Source organism: Alosa pseudoharengus, unplaced genomic scaffold (assembly GCF_046254945.1).
Source record: "Alosa pseudoharengus isolate Yale_2024_CS ecotype anadromous, Long Island Sound unplaced genomic scaffold, YU_APseudo_1.1 YU_APseudo_1.1_scf_2, whole genome shotgun sequence".
In the NCBI taxonomy this organism is placed as follows: Eukaryota; Metazoa; Chordata; class Actinopteri; order Clupeiformes; family Clupeidae; genus Alosa; species Alosa pseudoharengus.
This window is the reverse complement of record NW_027468663.1, coordinates 719,422-741,983: the sequence shown is the minus strand read 5'-3', so window position 1 is coordinate 741,983 and position 22,562 is coordinate 719,422. Positions and strand designations below refer to the sequence as shown.

General features: G+C 41.4%; 1 protein-coding gene across 1 annotated transcript in view; it reads left to right on the top strand.

Moving 5' to 3' along the window:
* The window catches only part of hfm1 (helicase for meiosis 1), a gene marked incomplete at its 5' end in the record, with an annotated part of 281,244 nt that overhangs the window by 126,954 nt on the left and 131,728 nt on the right, over positions 1 to 22,562 (top strand). Inside the window, 6 exons of the mRNA XM_076295693.1 lie at positions 8,460 to 8,540; positions 8,632 to 8,723; positions 17,169 to 17,275; positions 17,354 to 17,401; positions 17,519 to 17,616; positions 18,094 to 18,228. Coding sequence (XP_076151808.1) covers positions 8,460 to 8,540; positions 8,632 to 8,723; positions 17,169 to 17,275; positions 17,354 to 17,401; positions 17,519 to 17,616; positions 18,094 to 18,228 — 561 coding nt within the window. The remainder of the gene's footprint in view (positions 1 to 8,459; positions 8,541 to 8,631; positions 8,724 to 17,168; positions 17,276 to 17,353; positions 17,402 to 17,518; positions 17,617 to 18,093; positions 18,229 to 22,562) is intronic.

Sequence of the window (22,562 nt, the reverse complement as noted above, 5' to 3'; positions counted from 1 at the left end):
ATGAGGTCATTAAAACTAATGCTGGTTCAGTACTGTGGTGAGCTCTGAAGCCAGACTGATACAATACCTGGACTTTGTTCATATGTAACAAGGCACCAATTTGTTTGGACACAATTTTTTCTAGTATTTTGACATGAAAGAGAGATTAGATATAGGTCTATAGTTGGCCAGGTTGTTAGGGTCAAGGCTAGGTTTTTTGAGGGATGGCTTAATAACAGATGTCTTAAAGGACTATGGTACATGCCCTGATAGCATTGAATTATTTATAATCTGGAGCAAAACATTATCCAGGAAGGGGAGAGCAGTCTTAAGAAGGTGCGTAGGAATAGGGTCTAGTAGACTAGTTGTAGATTTTGATGAGGAAATTGTGGAGGTGAGGTCTAATTTGTTGTATGTAAATGAATTAAATGTTGTTTGAGGTCTCATCTGTGATTCTGCTATGTTTTTCTCTATCTTTCAGCAATTAAGTATGTGTACTTGGTGAAACTGATTGGTTATTGATCTTATCTCTAATTGTTTGACATACAATCATAATACTGACAAACAATCATACTGTTGAAAATAAATGTTTTGTGAACTTTATTCAACATAGCCAGTGATTTGGCCGAAATTTATGGTGTTAATTACAGTGAAATATACAATTTCAGAAAAATAGGGTTGAAACAGGTAAAAAAAATGGAGACATAATTTTTCTCCATGTTCAGTGACCCCTAAAGACAGTACAACCACTCTCTTTCATTTCAAACCCACAGAAACCACATAGGCCCCCTGACTATTTGCAACTGTCAAAGAAATCCCATAAACACAGGAAGACCTGGTAGCCTATCATCAGATGGCCTAAAGATTAGGCACGTCTGCATAGCATTCAGTGATTTGCATGCAGTAATTACAAGACTGACCTTGATCTAGCAAAGATGGAGAAAATGTAAGGTACTTTATTGCCAAATCCCAACACAATGTAAATGGACTATGACAAACAGTAAAGGATTTAATCACACACAAACTACTATTTTACTGACTATAAAAATAATAATTATATAGGAAGCTTAGAAGTTTAGAACCCAGAATTGACCTGCACACTACAAAAGTGCACCAAATGCAACACAAATGACTCATTACACTTGGAGGAGGTCTGCGTCCTTTTTTTTCCAGATATTTTAGGATTTCACCATGGTATCGTTTAAGTATCGAGCATCGAGATATTTATGGCAGGTATTGTATTTTGGTATCATGACAAGACTAGTCATGATCCAGCAGGTGACAGCTTTGCACCCCGGGCTCTACAGCCAAGCGCACAAACCAAATGTCTGAACCTGCTGTTCGTCTTTTCTCTTCTGAGCAACACATCATCAGTAGGATAAAACAAACCTGTCTCCTGATGGTCTAAATTTAGGGGCTCTATCTCTAAAATGCATGGTCACTGGTGAAAACCTTATTTAAATTTAGTGGGATGTCCAGTCCACATTGGGAGTGTTTTAGTTATCAAACGTTGGGCAGATGGCGCAACAAGGCGTTGTTAAGTTTCTTAAACAGTCATGGGTGTGTTTTGGGCATAACATCATTTAAACCAATTAAAATGACATCTGTCATTCCCTTTAACAACGCACAGCGCAACTTAAAAGAATGCATCAGTATTTTAATAGTCAGCGGCGCATTTGAAGGAATCTGTTTGCGAGACCGTATGGAACAGTTATTCCACTAAACCATGCTTTACTAAAACCTACCATAGTATAGCCTACACGGATTTGCACTCGTCTATTATTTGAACTCATTGGCAAAGTGAAACTAACTTCACCGTGGTGTCAGTCAACGACAAAACAGTTATACACAGTTAATTGCTTTCACTATTGATTGACAATGGGTTACCATCGAAAACATAGCCTGGAAAAAACAACACTTACAGTACCCCAATAATGTTCGAATGATTGAATATAAAAACTTTTATCCTGCAGAGGAGTTGCTTACATCTCGTGACTGCGTCTTCAGTTGTGATTCATATTTGCCTCTCCTTCATTACCAATTTGCAAATGATGGTGAATAACTACTCATTGTGAGATGTATTTCGTAATATCTTTATTCTAATTATGTTAACCATTGTAATTATGTAACTTGTAATGTTTTGCATAGATGTGCACTGGTGCATGTTCATGGATGAAAGAAGGATGGTGCATTGTGCACCCGCCCATATCACTGTTGATAATGTGCTCTTAAAATAACATATGAACAACTCGCCATGGACTTCTGACCAGGTTTCTCTTGGTCAGTGGCATAATGCGTTTTAGGCAGTGTAAGATGTCTATCATTTTTAGACAACGCACCAGACCACTCCTTAGGTTGTTAATTGCCACACCCCTTGGCACATTGTTTAAAAAAGAGAAAGTGAAAAATACAAAAATAAACTTTGCGCTGGGAGTTTTCCGCCATGCGCCAGTGGAAAATAGGGCCCTAGGTCATGTTAAGTAATTATTGGTATTCCTCATATTGAAGGATTAAAAAGTGACATCGCTATAAATGCTTGGCCAGCACAAACCATTACTCAGGGTTCGTACGTTTTGAAAAAACCTGGGAAAGTAATGGAATTTGAAAATGGCAATTTCTAGGCCTGGAAAAGTTTTGGAAAATGAAAAACACCCCGAAAGTTTTGGAAAAGTCATGGAAATTTGCGTGACCCATTGCAATTCAACTGAGAAATATATTGTGTTTCGGCAGATCATGTTGCATATTTCCTTGTGTCTGTCACGCCAGAGATCGGCCTTTCCTAAAAGGAGTTACTCTGCCCTCCCTCTACGCATTTGACTCGCTTTATCGATTGCCTAAGAGTGCGGAAAGCCTAATTGTCTTCGGTTGCATTTTTAAATTAAACGTTGTAGGCCTACGATATGTGCTATGTCAGGAAAATAGGTCTATTCATTTAATCACGTCTAGCTTTACTTGGATAAATAAAACAGTTTTTTTATAATTGTCAGCTTACGTTTGGTGCATTAGCCTTTTAATCCGTTGTTTAGTCATGCAAGGACCTAAAATATTTCAGTCAATGTCATGCACACGTAGCCCATTCCACGTTGTTTGCATTGAGATAATCTTCTGAGTCAATTTTCTGAAGATTCAGAAACGTGGATGTGTCGTCAGCATGTTATGTAGGCGCAGGTTTGCGGTAGCCTACTGGGTGGCTACAGCCCATAGCATCTTACTAGCCAGTGTGTGCGGCGCTACAAACTGCGTGATTTAAACACGCAATTACGTGGTCATGATGAACCGACAGAGTTGAAGTAGAGCTGATTAGTAAATGATCAGGCTATTACATTAATCAGGATTTCAACGTGTGGAGGATATTTGTCTACAGTAGGCGATCACATAAAGTTAAATGCACAACTTTGCTTAATATAATGTAGGGCTGAAATATAGCCTTATGTGCCTGCTGGTGTGTCAGTGTTGGCCTACATTTTGTATGCATTAGAAATACATAGTGCTGGAGAGCAAATTTCCCAAGGACTGTTTTGAAAGAATGGAATTCTATTTTCGTAGGCTAGTTGATATTTTTGGGAATATAAGGTAATGGAAATTTGTCAAAAAATCATGGAAAAGTTGGCCCCGGCCGTGGCGTGACTGGCTGGGGCACCTGCACCGTACGCCGGCGACCCGGGTTCAATTCCCGCCCCGTGTTCCTTTCCGGATCCCACCCCGACTCTCTCTCTCCCACTCGTTTCCTGTCATTCTTCACTGTCCTGTCATTAAAGGCATAAAAAGGCCAAAAAAAAAGTCATGGAAAAGTCATGAAAATTCTCTGGTGGAAATGTGTATGAACCCTGATTACTATGTACTAGTACTATGAACAAACCATTAACTGTGTGAACAAGTGCTTTACGGATGATAAATTATATATGAACAATAAATTACTAATGATGAACAAACCATTAACTAATAAGTAACAAAGGCTTAATAAATGTTGAATTGCGTGTAGTTATTATAAAGTGTTACCCTATGTGTAGCACTAACTCAATCTAGATTCTTGGGTGGTTACGAACCAACCAAGTGGGCAGGACCATGAATACTAATTAGCCAGATTGGCTCAATTTTTCTGCCTTTACCTTACCTTACAGACAAACTGCATAGATTTCAAACTCACACAGATCACAAACTCATTTTGACCTATTTAAGGTAGGGTATTCCACGGATCATCCTTTGGAAACTGTGCAGTCAGGTGCTTCTCAGTATGACAAGAAGCTTTGAATTGAAGGAAGGGAGCTGGAGCACACTGATTACTTGCAGTCTTTTATTTTGGTGCAAACAGAGTAACGTCTCGACACATCTGTGTCTTCCTCAGAGTCAGTGATGACTAGAGATGAGACACCCAATATATTGAAAACAGATCATTGGAACAATTACAGGATTTCAGCTGGATTGGCTAAGATGTAATTGGTCTCATCACTGTGTCATTAGGTCACACCCCCCAACACCAGAATATAATCAAGGGTGAAGGCCAACACAATTGGCACACAGAAAGCAGGTCACTTCTTAGATTAAAATCATCATATATAATTAAAAACAAGAAGTAGCACATTATTAAACATCATGCACAGTCACATACAAAAGTTACAGTTCATAGAAAGCAGGACAGATTCAGTTCTTCGTTAATGCCAAGCGGTTCTACTGAGTTTAGAGTGTATATCCAGAAGGCTTCTCTACAAAGCAGATGGTTAATTACATTTCCACCCCTAGAGGGGGGTGAAACCTTCTCTATGCCCCAAAACTTCAAAGTGGCTGCTGAGCCATGGTTAGCTTGTACATAATGACATGCCATGGCATAATCCATGTTACGTGTACATATAGGGCTTATTCGCAAACACCGCCGCGGCCATATTGTTGATATGACATTCCAGTTCTATAGGCTAGTCTATGTGACAATCGCCTGCAGCGCGTAGATTTGAGCTGAGCAGAGTAGCCTAACGGCTTCATCTCGTCAATATCAAGTAGATAAACTTAATCGTTGTGGACCCATATCTAATAGACTCAATATAGCATTAAGTAAAGATCCGTCCTTACTGTCAGCTGTAACTTACCCCGATATTTATAGCCAAACTGTCTTGTTCATACATCGGCACACGTATGCAGCTGAAGGAGTTCAAGTCGCTTGAGTCAAGATCGGCGAACTTATATTTGTTCCACCAACAACATCGTCTAACATTGAACATCTTGAATTTCCCCTTGGGGATCAATAAAGTATCTATCTATCTATCTATCTATCTATCTATCTATCATTGCCATGATCACAGAGAATTAAGCTGCATCTCATTGGACTGCAATTGTATCTTGCGTTTGCCTGTTGCTCACAACCGGCATCCAAGGACTTTGTTATTGATAAAGTTGTTTAAAGTGGGTTAGCCAGTGATGTTATCTTGTCTGATAACTTCTAGGCTACAGGAGGATCTATAAAACTATATGGTCTGGAGGCAGAAAAGGCTAACATATTTCTCTACATTTCCAAAATCCAAGTGAACAAAACACTATACAAATCAGACTTATCTACTGTCATCTTTCTCTGCTGAGTTTGTTCCTACTATTTGCCACTTGCCGTGCATAGCCTAAGACAAGTTGAGAAGGGCGCACCATCAATAAATATATTAGCCTAGGCTACTGTAAAACGTTGGCTAACATTGCCTACCTAGCAATGATATCTATGCAAATGCAATATGTCCAAAGGTAATCTACGGTAGGCGACTACATCAGGCTACTGCTGATGTCTCCGCATATTGCATAGGGGCAGCTGTCTGTACTGTCTAAAACGTACTTAAGCCAATAGAGGACAATATAATATAGTATTAATAATACAAATATAATAATGGCGATGGATGTGAGGAGTTGGCTGTAAGTTTAGCCTATTTATCCTATCTAGCCACAAGTCTCTCCTGCGCTGACTCAACTCCTCAGTCATTCTCTTCTTGTTTTCTGACCATAACTGCCAACATTGAGCATTGAAAATAAGGGAGATTTTCCAGGTTACTTACCCAAAATACAGGGAAATTTCAACATTTGTCTTTCTGTTGCTATCCCTCTGGTGAGAGCAAGAATTCGTACTACAAAACTGCTGCACTAACTAAACGAGGTGTGAAGCTAGGTCTGAGACTTTGCTTAAAGTTTGGCGTCAAATCGCCAGCGACAGTTTGGCGTCGCTATCTCCCACACTGTTCTGATCACTCTAAGGTCGCCTTCAGGCAAGCAAAATGATGCTTTAAAAACATCTTTTCGCTGGAAGGGCAGGGGGTAGCAACAGGACAACAGTATAGAGACGGACTAGTCCGATGGGGCTAATGTTATGAGAGTAATAAAATATGGGATATTTTACGGGAAAATATTAAAACGGGAAAACAGCTGGAAAAAAGTTGACAGGTATGTTTCTGACAGTGGGTGACTCTAGGGCAGCCTTTCTCAAACTTCTTTGACCTGAGGCCCGGTCAAGGCACCGACTTTGGGGTCATAAGGCCCACCTACACGTACCCCCCCCCTCCCCCCCATGAAATTATCATGATGATTATCATTATCACAATTATTATTTTGCTATATTGTTATCCATGCACTTTCACTTCAAAGCAGTCAATGTTTAAAGTGACATTGTTCACAAAATGTTTGTGAAAACATGCACATCAGAGGACTGCTTTACTTATGTAAGATATAATAATTACAATAGTTAATTGCTTTTGCATGGTTGCATGATGCTTGCATGAGAAATACTTCTCAAAACAACAGCAACTATATGGGTGCTATTGTTTTCCTCATGTAAGCATCATACACTGGTAGGCAAATGGAGAAAAAATGTACATGCTTTTTAAATTTCACTTGAATGCCTGAATGTAAGGATTCAGGAAACATAATACCAGCTTTTGTGTATGGTAAACGGCGGAGCAGATAAGCGTAAATCTCTGGTCTGGAGATCTTTAATAGGAATACTAATAAGGCTACAATAGCTTTTGGCCACGTTATATTAAAATTTGACTATACTCAGAGGCCTACTCAATGCTAGACTGTGAATTATACAGTCTCTGCTCTGTTACTATGGAAGTTGCAAGAATCCACGTAGTTCTATTAAATGCCGTTAAATAATTAAATAGCCTTCCGACAGGTTGAAGCAGAGCTTTGCTACCAACGTTATCGGGTAGTTTCAGTTTCTGTCGCGCACACGCTCATACCACCATTTAATTGTGCGGCTCTATGTTTAATGACATCGAATTAGCATTTCCTCCTGATTGCAGAAACGTTTGTTTTCTTTTTCAGTCGGTCTTCCTTGATCAATTGCGCAGCAAATTATCACACGAAGCACCAGGCCTAATTTCACTCCACGTTGCGGACCGGTGCCGGTCCGAGGCCCATAGTTTGAGAAACGCTGCTCTAGGGTTCTTTGCTGTTGTTAGAACGGCCTGTATTGCTATTGTTTAGGGCCTATAGCCTATCGCACAACATAGGCCTACCATCACGTTACATTTTTTACAAATAAATAAATAGCCTACAGCGATAATACCGGTGCTGTCACGCTTGTCAATTGACAGCTGCATTAAATAGACCTACCTATGCATTTTCTATATCAACAAAATGGCCGCTGCGAATGTTATTACCTGATTATTACGTAGACCAAATATGCCTAATTGCGGTCTTATGTTCAGAAATTCTTATTTTTATTGCTCTTTTTGTTTGGCCCACATAGACCAGGCCACACGGACATTTTAACATATAAATAACATGTGTGCTATTACAATTAATAAAAGACTTGATTGGATATTTCTTACCGGTATGTGGATGTAAAGTGTTTAATGTCTGAAGAATTTGAGTGCGCAATGGCCACAACGAAAAAAGCCTTTAGGTTGATTGGGTAGCCATGAGATCACATTAAGTGTGTTTTTAATTTCCGAATGAACCAGTCTGTCTCTCAAATTTCGTGAAGGTTTAAATGTAATCAGAGGAGGAGAGCAGCTGATATTGTTGGATCACTTTTTAGGACCTTCCAATGTTTATGAATGATGTTTTTGACTCTACCTGCCAAAGGAGTGTATTCTGTAGACATCACAATGTGCGGGGTGGAAACAGCTCTAGTCTTCTTAACTAAAAGAGATTCTCTTTCTGTACATAACGCCCGCTGGTAGGCTGAGGAGATGTAAATCCTAATTTTTACCCTCATCAAATTTGAACCCTACTATTCTAACATATAACAAATTGGTGGAAAAGGATTTATCAGATCTGGTTCAGACTCCATGTTCGGTGCGAAATAACTTGAACAGAGCTGAAGTAGAAGCTTTTAAAAACCTGGAATCCAGAAAAGGCATAATACAGAGTTAAAGTGTTACCACTGACAGCCCTATACATTTCCAAATGTTTAGTGGCTCTAGGTGGAAGATTTCAGTTCCATATATCCATCCATGAGTTGTGTGCATCCATCTAACTATAGTTCTTATCTCCATTAACACTTTTAGATTTGTGTTTGAAAAAGTTGATGGCACTGTCTGATGTTGGTCTGATTACCATGGATGAGGATGTCAACATTAAACCAACAGGTATAAACCGTTGTTCTTAGTCAATGTTCACGTTATGCTAAAACCATGATTTTGATCTTGATTTGAAACCACTAAAATTACTGATACACAGAAACGGGGAAACTGATGGCAAGATACTGTGTGGCATTTGACACCATTAAATATTTCACAAGTATATCTGGCATGGAATCTCTGTCTGATTTGGTAAGTCTTCTACACTACTTCTACACTCTAAGGTTGTACAAGGTTATCATTATTTCTGCAAATTGTATTATCCATGCTTACATGATGCCAATAGTGCCATGCTTACTGTAGTACCATTGTATTGTAATGCTATGTAAGTGAAAGCTGTGAGTGCTTTATGCATACTCAATGCCATGTCTAAAACCCAATTCACATCAAAGATTTGCAACGAGATGAGCTGCGACTCGCCACAACAACCATTCATTACACCATTCATTGTAGCCAGATATGAACCAGCCAACTAATTAGCCAGGGAAGTTAGCCAACTATTTCATAAGCCAACAGAGAGTACATTTCTCTTTATTGGGGGCCTAGTAGCGAAGCTGCGAAGGCACCCATTGAGTTACTAGCTTTTCCTATTATTGGGGTTTAGCAGCGAAGCTCCAAAGGCACCCACTGAGTTAATAGCTTTTCCTATTATTATACTTCTGCCATTGGAGTCTATGGCAGCCCATAGAATGCCTGGGTAAAAAGTGCTGAAATTTGGCAGAGTTTTGGGACACTCCACTGACCACTCACACTCATTTATGGACCTCTAAACCTAAAGCCGTCTAGCACCACCAAATGGGTCAAAATCTGGCTGAAAATTGAACCGGGTCGAAATTCAGCGCACTGACTCAGGACCGTCCCATGATCACTCTAATCAATTTACAGAACTCTATGCCCAACACTCTAGCGCCACCAATGGGTCGAAACTGGACTCACATTCATGCATGTGACCATTGAATGGTGCTTCCGATTTTTTACAAATCAGGCAACGTTGGAATCTCTGGACCGACCTCAATGACCCCTATTATAGTTCAATGACCCCTATTACGTCACATTCTGGCATGTTGGACCTCCGCCATGTTGGATTTAGTCCAAACTCTACGAAAAGTTTCAGCGGTCACAAATTTCAACCGATTTTCACGGAGCTTGGCGGAGAAGATCTTCAGACAAAGCCGCACAAACTTTACGGCAGATTTGTCAAATTCAAGTTTATTTCACTGTGAGGGCAAATAAAATATGGCGGCTAAGCTGCCAAACAGGAAGTGGGCTAACATCTCGGCGATGCTTTGAGTTATCCTGAGCATTAAATCAATATTTGCCAGGGGTATGAATAATTTTGTTCTTAACAACCATCTTCATTACACGGACCGGACAAAAGTTGTCATATTTCTGACGGACCGGTGGCAAGTATGGTTGTATGTAGTTGGTTATTTTGTGAGAGGTGGTGCTGATCATATTACCGGGGGTTCTGGGGTTTCTCAGCGGTCACAAATTGAATCCGATTTTCACAGAACTTCATTCTCTGATTTGTTTTGTATGGTTTCCTAAATGTTCCTTTAACCTGTTTTCGTAACTTTCACATTATTCATTTAGATGTACTTCTATAATGCAAATGTGTTCGCAACTCAGGCCACCCATGACCTCCATACGGACATTGATTCATATGCCTCCTCCGTTTTGGACTGTATCAACTCCAACATCAACAGTGTCACCACCCTCAAACAGATTACAACTTTCCCTAATTAGAAGCCATGGATGAGCAGTGAGGTCAGACTCCTGCTGAAGGCACGAGATATCGTATGCTCAATCCTATAGCTCATCCAGGGCAAATCTGAAAAGGGGCATCAAAAAGGCCAAGCACAACCACAAGCTAAAGATTGAGGATCAATTCAAGAACAACTCTGACCCCAGACGCATGTGGCAAGGCATCCAGGCCATCACAGATTACAAAACTACTAACTCCACCCCCCCCCCCCCCCTGTCACGACACCTCCCTGCCTGATGAGCTGAACCACTTTGATACAGCCGCTTTGATAGGGACAACAAGGAGGTGGCCATCAAGGCTGTGGTCTCTGCAAATCACCACTGCCACAGAGCAGAACTAATGCACGTAAGGCTGCTGGTCCTGATGGTATCCCCGGACGCGTACTGAGGGCCTGTGCAGTGCAGCTGACTGAGGTTTGGACTGACATATTTAATCTAGCCCAGGCAGCTGTCCCCGCGTGCTTTAAAACCAGTTGCACTCACCCCCATCATCATGAAGTGCTTTGAGAGGCTGGTCCTGGCACCTCAAGACCTGTTTACCACCCTCACTGGACCCCTTCCAATTCGCCTACCGTCAGAACAGGAGCACAGAGTATGCCATCTCTACGGCACTTCACTCTGCCTTGTCCCACCTTGACAATAGCAACACCTATGTAAGAATGTTGTTCATTGACTTCAGCTCAGCATTCAACACCATCATCCCCTCCAAACTAATCACCAAACTCTGTGAACTGGGCATCAATACCTCCCTCTGTAACTGGATTCTGGACTTCCTAACCAACAGACCTCAGTCTGTTAAGTTAGATAACCACACCTCCTCAACCATCACCCTGAACACCGGCGTACCACAGGGATGTGTGCTGAGCCCATCAGAGGTCTATCTGTCTCCTCAGATCCTGGTGAACTTCTACCGCTGCACCATCGAGAGCATCCTCACCAACTGTGTCACAGTTTGGTATGGCAACTGCTCTGCCCACGACCGGAAAGCACTGCAGAGGGTGGTAAAAACTGCCCAACGCATCACCGGTTCCTCACTTCCCTCCATCAAGGCCATCCAGGGCAAGCGATGCTTGCGTAAGGCGCGCAGCATCATCAAAGACTGTTCTCACCCCAACCACAGACTGTTCACCCCACTCCCCTCCGGGAGGTGTTACAGGTCTCATATATTGTTCTTACTACTACTGGTACTGCCACTACATTGTACCATCTTACTACTAATGGTACTGCCACTACATTGCACATATCTGTACATGTTGTACATTGTTCATATTACATAGCCATACTTATTCTGCTCTTATAAGGTAACTGCTAATACACTGCACATACTTATATTTAATTTAATTTATACTACTCTAAACCACCTTCTGAAAACAACTGTATACTACTGTATACACTGCACTATATTTTTTGTCCTGTCTATGCACCACCTACTTTGTCACATTGCACTTGCTTTTTTGCACTTTTGGTTAGACACAAACTGCATTTCTTTGTCTCTGTACTTGTACTCTGCACAATGAGTTTGCGGCAAAGCAAGAAAATGTTTTTTTTCCTGAGTCAGGATATGGCGAGTCAGTGTCATTTATTTGTCCAATGTTAGCCTATAGATACAGACCAGTAGGCCTACATCTTATCAATAGTTTGAATGTCGTGTGTGTTTCTGCTCATTGACAAATACCGTTCAGCACAATGATTCATGCCCAATTAATTCCCCCTGTTAAAGTGTTCGCCTTTGTTACAATATTTGGTTTCGTGATGTAGCCTATGATAAACACCATATGGCCAAATATGTGACTCAGCTAATGTTATAGGCTATACAATTGAATTTCCCCTCTTAAAGGCAAGCTGGTGTAGCTTATTAGACTAGGCTACTATTAAAATACACCGACGGTAGCCTTGGCTATGTGTAAAGTAAGCTATCGCATGATTTCATGCACATAAGTGAAAAGGGCCTTGCATCTGTCAAGTTCGCACAGGGCCTCGCATCCCCTTGCGACGGCCCTGCAGCTCCCCCTAAGACAGCGAGGAAAAAGTTCAAATACGCGATAAACCCGTGAAAAGTTGACAGGTTTGTTTCGGCCCCGGTGATTATTTGTGAAATTGTGCAAACGACAGCCTTTTCAAGGCATTTCACGGAAGGAGTCGTAGCATGCAAGCTCCCAAATTGACCCAGTAGCCTAAGGCATCAATAAATTGTTGGGACTGGGGAGGGTCATGCGTTTTTTCTCAATCACTTTGGAGGGTCATAGAAAAAATTCTTGCTGGCGAGGGAGGGTCACGTCTTTTTTGACTAACACTCCCAAAACTCCTCCGGTAGCCCCTTAATTAAATAAATAACGAACAGTCCCTAATTGATTAATAGCCGCCTACACCAGCAATTGTTGAACATTGACCTGTACAGGACATTGACAGTAGCCCAGCCTAACAAGCAAATGTTGCAAAATACATCAAAAGACGCAATTAATCAGAAATAAATAATGTAATCTGCATCGCTTTATTTAACAAACTGCAAGCAACAAGAGCATTGAGTTCGCTGTAAGGCCAAACCCAAGAGCAAAGCCTATCTGTTAAGGCAGTCGATAGGCTATATAACGAGCTGTGTGCCTGGAAAGACGATAGATGACGGCTCTGGTCATCCCATACCCTCCCCCCACTTCCTAGCCTACCATTATGAAGGCCTGTAGCCTAAAACGACTCGTTGCCGTTTTGTGACATTAAGCTTTTTCACGTTAAGCCCCCCTCCCCCATCCCCTTCTTTCACAAGCAGTGGGGGAGCGCGGGGCACAAAGTAACACTTTTTGGTAGACAAAGGAGGGTTCTCCGTGCTTCTGTCGTTTGGCCACAATCCGTTGCAACCAGGCCAGGACAGATATTTTAGAGAGAAGGAGAGACGCCGGTGCAGCTCAGATGTCTTCTTAATTTTCTTTATTATTTAGTAAAAGGTGCAGAACATTATTAAACTTTGACTAACGTTTCGATGTGTTGATGTTTTTGACTAACGAACATCGAAACGTTAGTCAAAGTTTAATAATGTTCTGTTATTTGTTTTGCAAAAATCCACAGCTCAGTGAGGGGTTAGGTGCCTTGCTCAAGGGCACTTCAGCCGTGCCTACTGGTCCGGGTTCGAACCGGCAACCCTCCGGTTACAGGTCCGAAGTGCTAACCAGTAGGCCACGGCTGCCTCAATTGCATAACTAACATGGAATAACGCCACCAACAACAACCAAAACTAGGCTACTCATTGTCAACATGTAAATTAAATGTAACATTATTGTGAATCAAATTAAAATGTTCTCTTTTGCAAACATAGGCATAGGCATAGTAACAGATTAATTTAGTAATGTTACAAAGATACTACATCAATCCGTATGTTTCATTAGGCTACTAGGCTATTTGTTTTGCCTTACTCTTGATTCATTTAGGCTAGGCCTTTTTATTCAGTTATTCATCATCTTCTGTCCTTGTGTAGCGCATGCATTCTCAGACCTGTCACCTGCCACTCATCGTAAGGGAGGTGTTTGGAATCATTCCCGCGTTACAATCATCAGCCAATCAAGGTGGTCACTTCAGTCAAGCTCGTGCATGAGTAATAACGTCATCCATAGCAACGAAGACTCACTCACTCTTAGACTGTTAGTCGAAGATTCTAGAGCGCTCAGCTCCAGAATCTGTTCAGGAGTTGTCATTTTCCCTTACTAAGAGTAGCCTAGGTCTGAAAGGCTTTGTGAATAACTTAATAAGAGAAACTCTTGTATTGCTATTTAGGAGTAGCCTACTCCTAGTGGTAAGATAAAAGGCTTTGTGAATATGGCCCCTGGTGTCTAACCCAATGCATAGCCCATTTACACAAAATAAAGGTCGAATATTAGGCTACTGATGATCATTGTTATTTAAGAACATGCAGAGCACCAAAAACATATTGCTCGAAAAAAATCATCATACCGCACATTGTGGCGGGTCTGTTATTTAACCTACTCATTTTGAAACATTTGTATGGTTATATTGCTTGACTTAAATCCCAGAGAGTAGGCTAGGCTACCGCACCCCACAGTGATGGGCCTAGCGGTCTTACGCGTTCAGTGTGGGGTATAAACAAGCTGAGAATTTAGCAGTGTCACGTCTGCCTGTCACAGACGTGGGGAGCTGAAGCTTGGGATACAGTAACAGTATTTTATTTTACTTCTTATGGAATATATTTTTTTTCACTTTTATAAAGGCTTTGTTTGAATGCTGTTGGAACAAATAGTAGTTGATTATAAAGGCAACTTTCTGTTGCAATATTCTGTGTGTTCTGGACTGCAGGTAACTTGTTTAAGCCAGTGGTTCTCAAACTTTTTCTTTCATTCCCCACTTTGATCAAGGAGGCATTAACTGATGATGGTGGAGATAACGTGTTATCCCGAGGCCTTTGCAAGTCAGCATCTCCGACGGTAGTCTACCCTATTAAAATACAAGTTTTCGATGTCCCAAACAGAGAGCCATACTTTATTGTTTTAACAATCTCTATGCTACTCACCAAAATGTAGGCATGGGAACATGATGAAGTATCCAGCTGTCGTGTGTTAAATTATTGTGATTACGAGCCAGTGGTTTTCAAACATTATGCGTGACTCGGACATCTATGCAACAGACTCATATCGTCCTCGCATTCGCAAAATGAGGACATACAGACTGCTCAGATAACAGGTGTACCTCCAGTTATGCACGGTTTAAGTCAAGTCATTTAAATGTGCTGGTGAAACAGTTGTGTACTCTGGGCCCAGTTCTGGGCACAGTTCTTCCAGAGCTTCGTGCCAAGTAATAAGCGTTGAGTCGAGATGTTTGTGTGAATGAAACGAAGCGTATAGGCCATAGTGTGACATGCGTAAACCAATGGTGTAGAGATGACGCCACAGGGTTTTATTTAAGAGAGCCTACGTTTGTATGTAGGCAATTTATATTCACAATACTTAGGCCTACTAAAATAAATAGTATTTTATTTGTATTGGTTGTTTAGAGTAACGCAAGTTTACAACCGGCAAGTCGGTCGGACTAAAAGGGGAAAAAAATACATATTTGGGTCGGTTCTAAATTGACAGGGTCGGTCGGGTTACGGCAAACGAAAATATTTTTAAGGATGGCCTGGCAGTGTTTTTTTGCGCGTCTGCGTGGCAGAAGTCAGCCAAATATGAATGTAATTCTGCGGCATAAAGCAGATGTATTTGTTTATTGTACAGAAAAATAAAAATGACATGTCAAGCAGTCAATTGACTACATTGCAGTCAAGAAGTAGGGCAAATTAATTTACGAAACCAAAACGTGGGTCATAGTTGTCTAAGCCTCCATTGCGTAGCCTGTTAAAAACGTCAGCAGATAGTATTAAATCGGCAACAACATTGTTTTCTGCGAAAGCCTACCCAAGGCTACAGATTAATTCTGAACAGTTATTTCTCTACTGGCTCAATTATCACACCACTGTTTTGATTTGCGTAGCTGCGTTACCCCCAACACTGACAATTATGTAGACAGCAAATTTTGATTTCGATTTTCGTTAACACCGTGTAGTCAAGCCTTAAGACATACCCAAGTAGCCTAAATCAAGGTAATGTTTAATTATGCCTGATTTATTTTGTTATTGAATTCGTAGGCTGGGATTAGCCTACTCTCGGCAAGTCTCCTGCTTTTTCAGTAGGGGGGCAGGCAGAGCGATGTACAGTGGCAGAGCGACGCACAGTGGCTGAAAGTGGTACTAAAGCTTCACGCAGCTTCACGCCTCGTAATGCGCGACTGAAGTGGTCATTTGAAAGCGATGCCCACTGTACATAGTGCGGTTATAGCCGATAGAGGGCCACGAAGCGAATGCAGAAGTGCTGTTCACCCTATAGCGAGCTGATGAACCACTGAAACAATTTTGGAAACATTATTTTAAGGTACAAAAAACTCTTTGGTGTTGCTTTAAGCTCACGATATTCATACCTGCCCACCCTCCCGAAGCTCCCGATTAGCCACACCGGGCCTGTATAGCATAATGAATGTTGCACAATGCTTGCACACAATCGCAGTTCTGTCTATCGTTTTCTTTCCGCGGTCATCATAGGTAAAATCAAATCCAAAATGTTTCCACACACCAGACCTATGCGACGCTGGTGCATCCTCCAACTCCGTGCTTCCTTCATTATCTCTCCCACTTGCCATGTCTACACATGACCCGCAGCACTCCACACCTCAGCTTTCACGTGAAAGGGAAAAAAATTGTCTCAGTTCAAATATGGGCATGAGGCTACCTTAGGCCATTAACCGTCAAAACCGTATGATGCACACATCGAACCGAGACAAGCGAACCGAACGGTTCGAATTTTTTTTCATGAACCGTGCCACCCCTACTATTAAGTAAAACTAAGAAAGGTCTTTCTTCAAGCACATAAACTGCATATTTTAAAATGGCCTTTTAATGTGGCCAGTCTGAGGCACATCTGTGCAGTCATGTTTTATAATCAGCACTTTTTAATCAGCGCCTGTCAGGTGGACAGATTATCTTGGCAAATGTAAGGTGCTCACAAGCACAGATTTGAACAAATTTGAGAACAAAATTTGAGAGAAATGTATTATTAAGACCAACATCTACTGTGCAAACCTTTCCTTGAGTTACTTACTCATTGCTATGCTCTAGTTGTCACCCGTCAAGTCCCCTTATTATTACAGTTAAGAGGGTTTAGCCCCACCAAAGGACCATCAGCTGCACACTTATTGTCTCAGCAGATACTACAGTACAAATATCATAAATAACACTAACTGTATGTATACATGTGTACAGTAAGTGTATCCTTTTTACCTCATAACAGCATTTGACATGTTTTTTGAGGAAACACATTTCTATTAATACATTTTTCACATAAGGTTACCATGGTATCTAAGAGTAAGGAGTTCAGTGATATACAGCTGAGAGTGAACGAGAAACGCATCCTGAACACATTGAATAAGGATAAGAACAGGATAACAATCAGGTTAGAAAGATATTTTGACATTTTGCAATTTGTTATTTAAATCTTCAGGTTTATCAGTGTTATTCTCTCTTTATTAAGGTTTCCTATGGAGGGAAAGATAAAAAACAATGAAATGAAAGTGAATTGGTAAGTTGTACTTTTGATGAGTGAGAAAAATATTTGTGAAAATATTTTGTAACAGCACCACTATTCATAATGAGGTTTTACCATTTTTTTTTTTATATCTTACTGTTATTACTGAAGCCTGATTCAGGCCCAACTAGGGTGCATCCCTGTCCAGGACTTTGGACTCTCACAGGACATGAGCAAAATATTCAAAAATGGTGTTAGAGTGAGCAAATGTAATTATTCAATTCATTTCCCTTTTTTAAATAACCCGAATTAATATCAATAGAATATCATTATTTCCTATCATGGAACAATGAATGATCTCTCCACAGATACATATTGTGTTGTACACAATGGGACTGATAACACCATGGGTGGCTAGGAGTACAATGACATTGTGGTACATTGTGCTATGAAAATCCATCCAATTACCACCATGTACATTTGCTTATTACCACTATTGGAGAAAAATACAACTGAATGGATGCAATGTTTTTGCCAATGTGTGAGACACGTCAGTCATGTTTGCCTGTATCAGTGCTGTCTGTCCTCTGACTTACAGACTTACTTATAGAGCACTATACATAATCAAATTCCAGGGTGTTCACCTTTGGTGTTACGATTCCCACACATAACAGTATGTATCTCGTTGGAAAGTAAGTTGATACGATGTGAATGATAATTACAAAAAAAAACATGTTTATACCTAGGTCTTGCAGACATTCTTTATCACCTTCCTCAAAGGAATTTTTCAGCACTGCTGAGTGCATTGATACTTGCAAAGTGCTTTCGGGCAAAGCTGTGGGAAAACTCTCCTTATGTCTCCAGGCAGTTGGATAAAATTGGTATGCTTGATAGGCTAGTGTTATTTTTACTAAACATCAATGGGCCTCATTCACCAACCGAAATTTGTTCTTAAAACCCACTTACGCAGTTTTTACGAAGATTATGGTATTCACCAATGTCTTGTTCTTAGGTAAGAATAGAATCTACGAACACTCAAGAGCGCACTTATGCACATTTGAGAACTGACTTGTTTGTGAAAAATCAATGGTTATTTTAATCATGTGTAAAATATAATTGAATTTAATTGACAACTATATATTTTATCATTTAGGATATTTTTTAATAAAAATATAATTTAAAAAAAATAAATAAAATCCACTATTTTACAAAGCATTAATGTATTTTAGAACAAATAATTAACACAACAAATAACACTTTTTCAATTTTATACTAGCTACTAAATATGACTCATAACAACTAATTTACTGTTCATTTCCTGAAGCAGTGCTTTCACTTCAAAGTATGTGTCATATACGGTAATCAAATTGTCTTGTTCATGTAGTTTACTTGCTCTATGGTACAAATGAAAGCTGGTGCCTCAGTCTCAATTTGTGTGCACACGGCCCTGCAGTATCATGCCCTTTTATGGTGATTGACAGGGCATTTACCTATGCTAATTGAAACAAAATGTTATAAGTTAGCGAGCTGACTGTGGCAAGATGGCTGCGAGGTGCGGACGTCGACCTCCATTGCCCAACAGCACGGACGAGACATCTAGCCTTTATTATATATGCAGTTGTGGAAAGATCTACAAAGGCGTAAGAGGGCTCAAAATACACCAGAGCAAGTCTGCGTGTGGACAAGGACGGATGCATGCACACCGCTCAGACAAACCGTCTGGTGAGACGCAGGAGAACCCTAGGCAGGAAGCACACCATAGCCCTAGTGATCTCTCAGTGCCGGCTATCCTCCAAGATCACGCAAGGAGAGCCTCTAACGCCATTCCAGAAAGCCCACCCCAGCAAAAAAGGGAAAGAATCAAGTGGCCCAAAATGGGTGATGAGAAGGAGTGGTCCATGTTAGATGAAGATCTGGACAAAGTGCTTGGAGCGGTTCAAGCAGGATCAGCGGAAAGGAAAGTGGATTCACTGACAGCCATAACCTACAATATGGCAAAGGAACGGTTTGGAACAGTACCAAGGACAGATAAGAAACCAAAACCAGAAAAGCAGGACAACAGAAGAGAAAGGAAGATCAAACAACTTAGAAAGGAGATCAAAACCCTGAGGAAGCAATTCAAACTGGCAAGCACAGGAGAAAAGGAAGGAATAAAAGAGCTGACAGCCAGCCTCCGCGAGCAGCTCATCAGAACAAGAAGAGCTGAGAGGTTCAAGCAGAGGCGGAAAAAGCAGGAAGCTGCACGAGCGCAGTTTGTAAAAGACCCCTACCGCTTTACCAAATCACTGCTGGGGGAGGCAAGATCTGGTACTCTAACAAGTTCCAAAGAGGAGGTGGAACAGTCTGTGGAGGAGGCATTCAGTGACCCTTCAAGAGACGATGCCCTGGAAGGAAATCATGGGCTTTCTAACATCGACCCACCTACTACATCCCTCAGCACAGAGTGTCCATCATGGAGAGAGGTTCAAGAGGTAGTCAAGCATGCAAGATCATCTTCTGCTCCAGGTCCCAGTGGTATACCCTACAAAGTATACAAAAAATGCCCTAAGTTCCTCCGAAGGCTGTGGAAGCTTATGCAGGTAATTTGGTCCAAGGGAACCATTCCAACAAGCTGGAGAAGGGTGGAAGGGTGCTTTGTGCCCAAAGAACAGGGATCCACACAGATCAGCCAGTTCCGAACAATCTCCTTACTTAGTGTGGAGGGAAAGATTTTCTTTGCTGTGCTTGCAAAGAGAATGAGCGCGTACATGACCCAGAATGGATATATTAACACCTCTATCCAGAAGGGTGGTGTTGAAGGGTTCTCCGGGTGCTTGGAGCATACAGGGGTCCTCAGCCAACTTATCCAAGAAGCAAAGGAGAAGAAAGGCAGCCTAACAGTCGTCTGGCTTGACTTTGCAAATGCATATGGGTCTATTCCCCATAACTTGATCCAAGTTTCTTTGGACTACTACCACATCCCACATAACATCCAGGACATGATAACCAGTTACCTGAGACATCAAGCTGCGATTCCAGTCCACCAAGTTCATAACAAAGTGGCAGCCAGTGGAGAAGGGGATAGTGACAGGATGCACAATCTCTCCCATCTTGTTCATCATGGGAATGAACCTGATCATCTCTGCAGCGAGTACAATGTCAAGGGGGCCAAAGACCGCATCAGGATGTCAACAGCCAGCAATCAGGGCATTCATGGATGACCTTACCGTGATAACACCAACTCACGTGCAGGCAAGATGGGTCCTGGCAGAACTGGATCGCATGGCCACTTGGGCAAAGACCAAAGAAAGGTTCAAGCTATTTGTTCAAGGGGAAGTGATCCCGAACATCCAGGGGAACCCAATTAAATGCCTTGGAAAGTGGTATGATGATTCCCTGTCAGACAAGAACAGCATCTCCAGCACTGGAAATCAAGTTGAAGAAGATTGATAAGTCTGGCCTGCCTGGGAAATACAAGTGCTGGATCTACCAACATGCCCTGCTCATGTGGCTTCTCACTGTATATGAGGTGCTCCTAACAACTGTTGAAGAAATGGAAAGGAAGTTCAACAAGCACCTTAGAAGATGGTTGGGAATACCCCCGAGCTTCACATCCTTGGGGCTCTACATAAGGTCAGGCCAGCTCCAGCTTCCCCTGTCATCAGTGATGGAGGAGTTTAAAGTTGCCAAGTGCAGTCCTGTACTGTCCTTGACATATAGGGACTCCCTAGACCAACTCACCAGGGAAGCAGGAGTCAGAACGAGTTCTCAACGAGTTCGCTTTCAAATGGCCACTTCAGTCGCGCATTACAAGGCGTGAAGCTGCGTGAAGCTTTAGTACCACTTTCAGCCACTGTGCGTCGCTCTGCCACTGTACATCGCTCTGTCAGTAGCCTGACTGCCTTCCCTTCTGAAAAAGCAGGAGGCTACCAAACATAATTGTTACCGAGAGGAATCCCAGCCTACGAATTCAATAACAAAATAAATCATGCATAATTAAACATTACCTCGATTAAGGCTACTTGGGTATGGCTTAAGGCTTGACTACACGGTAGTAGCGAAAATCGAAATCTGCTATGTTATTGTCAGTGTTGGGGGCAATGCAACTACGCAAATCAAAACAGTGTCTTAATTTGCCCTACTTCTTGACTGCAATGTAGTCAATTGACTGATTGACATGTCATTTTTATTTTTCTGTACAATAAACAAATACATCTGCTTTATGCCGCAGAATTGCATTAATATTTGGCTGACTGCAGACGCGCCACTTCCCTCCCGATATTCCAAGATTAAGATAGTAGCCTATACAAAAAGCATACTATCATAAAAATTCGTTAAAACGAATAGCTATTTGCAATTTGACAAAATACTGGTCCTCATTTTGCGAATGTGAGGACAATATGAGCCTGTTGGATTTAGTTAGATGTCCGAGTCACGCATGTTTGAAAACCACTGGCTCGTAATCACAATAATTTAACACACGACAGTTGGATAGCCTACTTCATCATGTCCCCATGCCTACATTTTTGTGAGTAGCATAGAGATCGTTAAAAACAATCAAGTAGCCTATGTCTCTCCGTTTGGGACATCGAAAACGTATATTTTTAATAGGGTAGACTACCGTCGGAGATGCTGACTGGCAAAGGCCTCGGGATAACACGTTATCTCCACTATCATCAGTCATGCCCCTTGATCAAAGTGGGGAATTAAATAAAAGTTTGAGAACCACTGGCTTAACAAGTTACCTGCAGTCCAGAGCAATATTCTGATGATCGGCGATGATTGGCAAATGTTTGTTTTCCAAAGTAAGAATTTCACTTGACCATGCACCTTCGACAATGAATAGCTCATTACACTTGTTACTGTTAAACGTAGGCCTAATTGGTATCATTACAAACATTATTCTGTGTCCTAAAACTGGCATATTTTATGGCATTGTGTCATGTAAATTCGTCTTAATAACAGACCCGCCACAATGTGCGGTATGATGCTTTTTTACGAGCAAGATGTTTTTGGTGCCCTACGCACACTGCATGTTCTTAAATAACAATGATCATCAGTAATATTCGACCATTAATTTGTGTAAATGGGCAAGCGTGACCACCTTGATTGGCTGATGATTGTAACGCGGGCATGATTCCAAACACCTCCCTTACGATAATGAATGACAGGTGACAGGTCTCAGAATGCGTGCGCTACACAAGGACGGAAGATGATGAATAACTGGGGCCGTAGG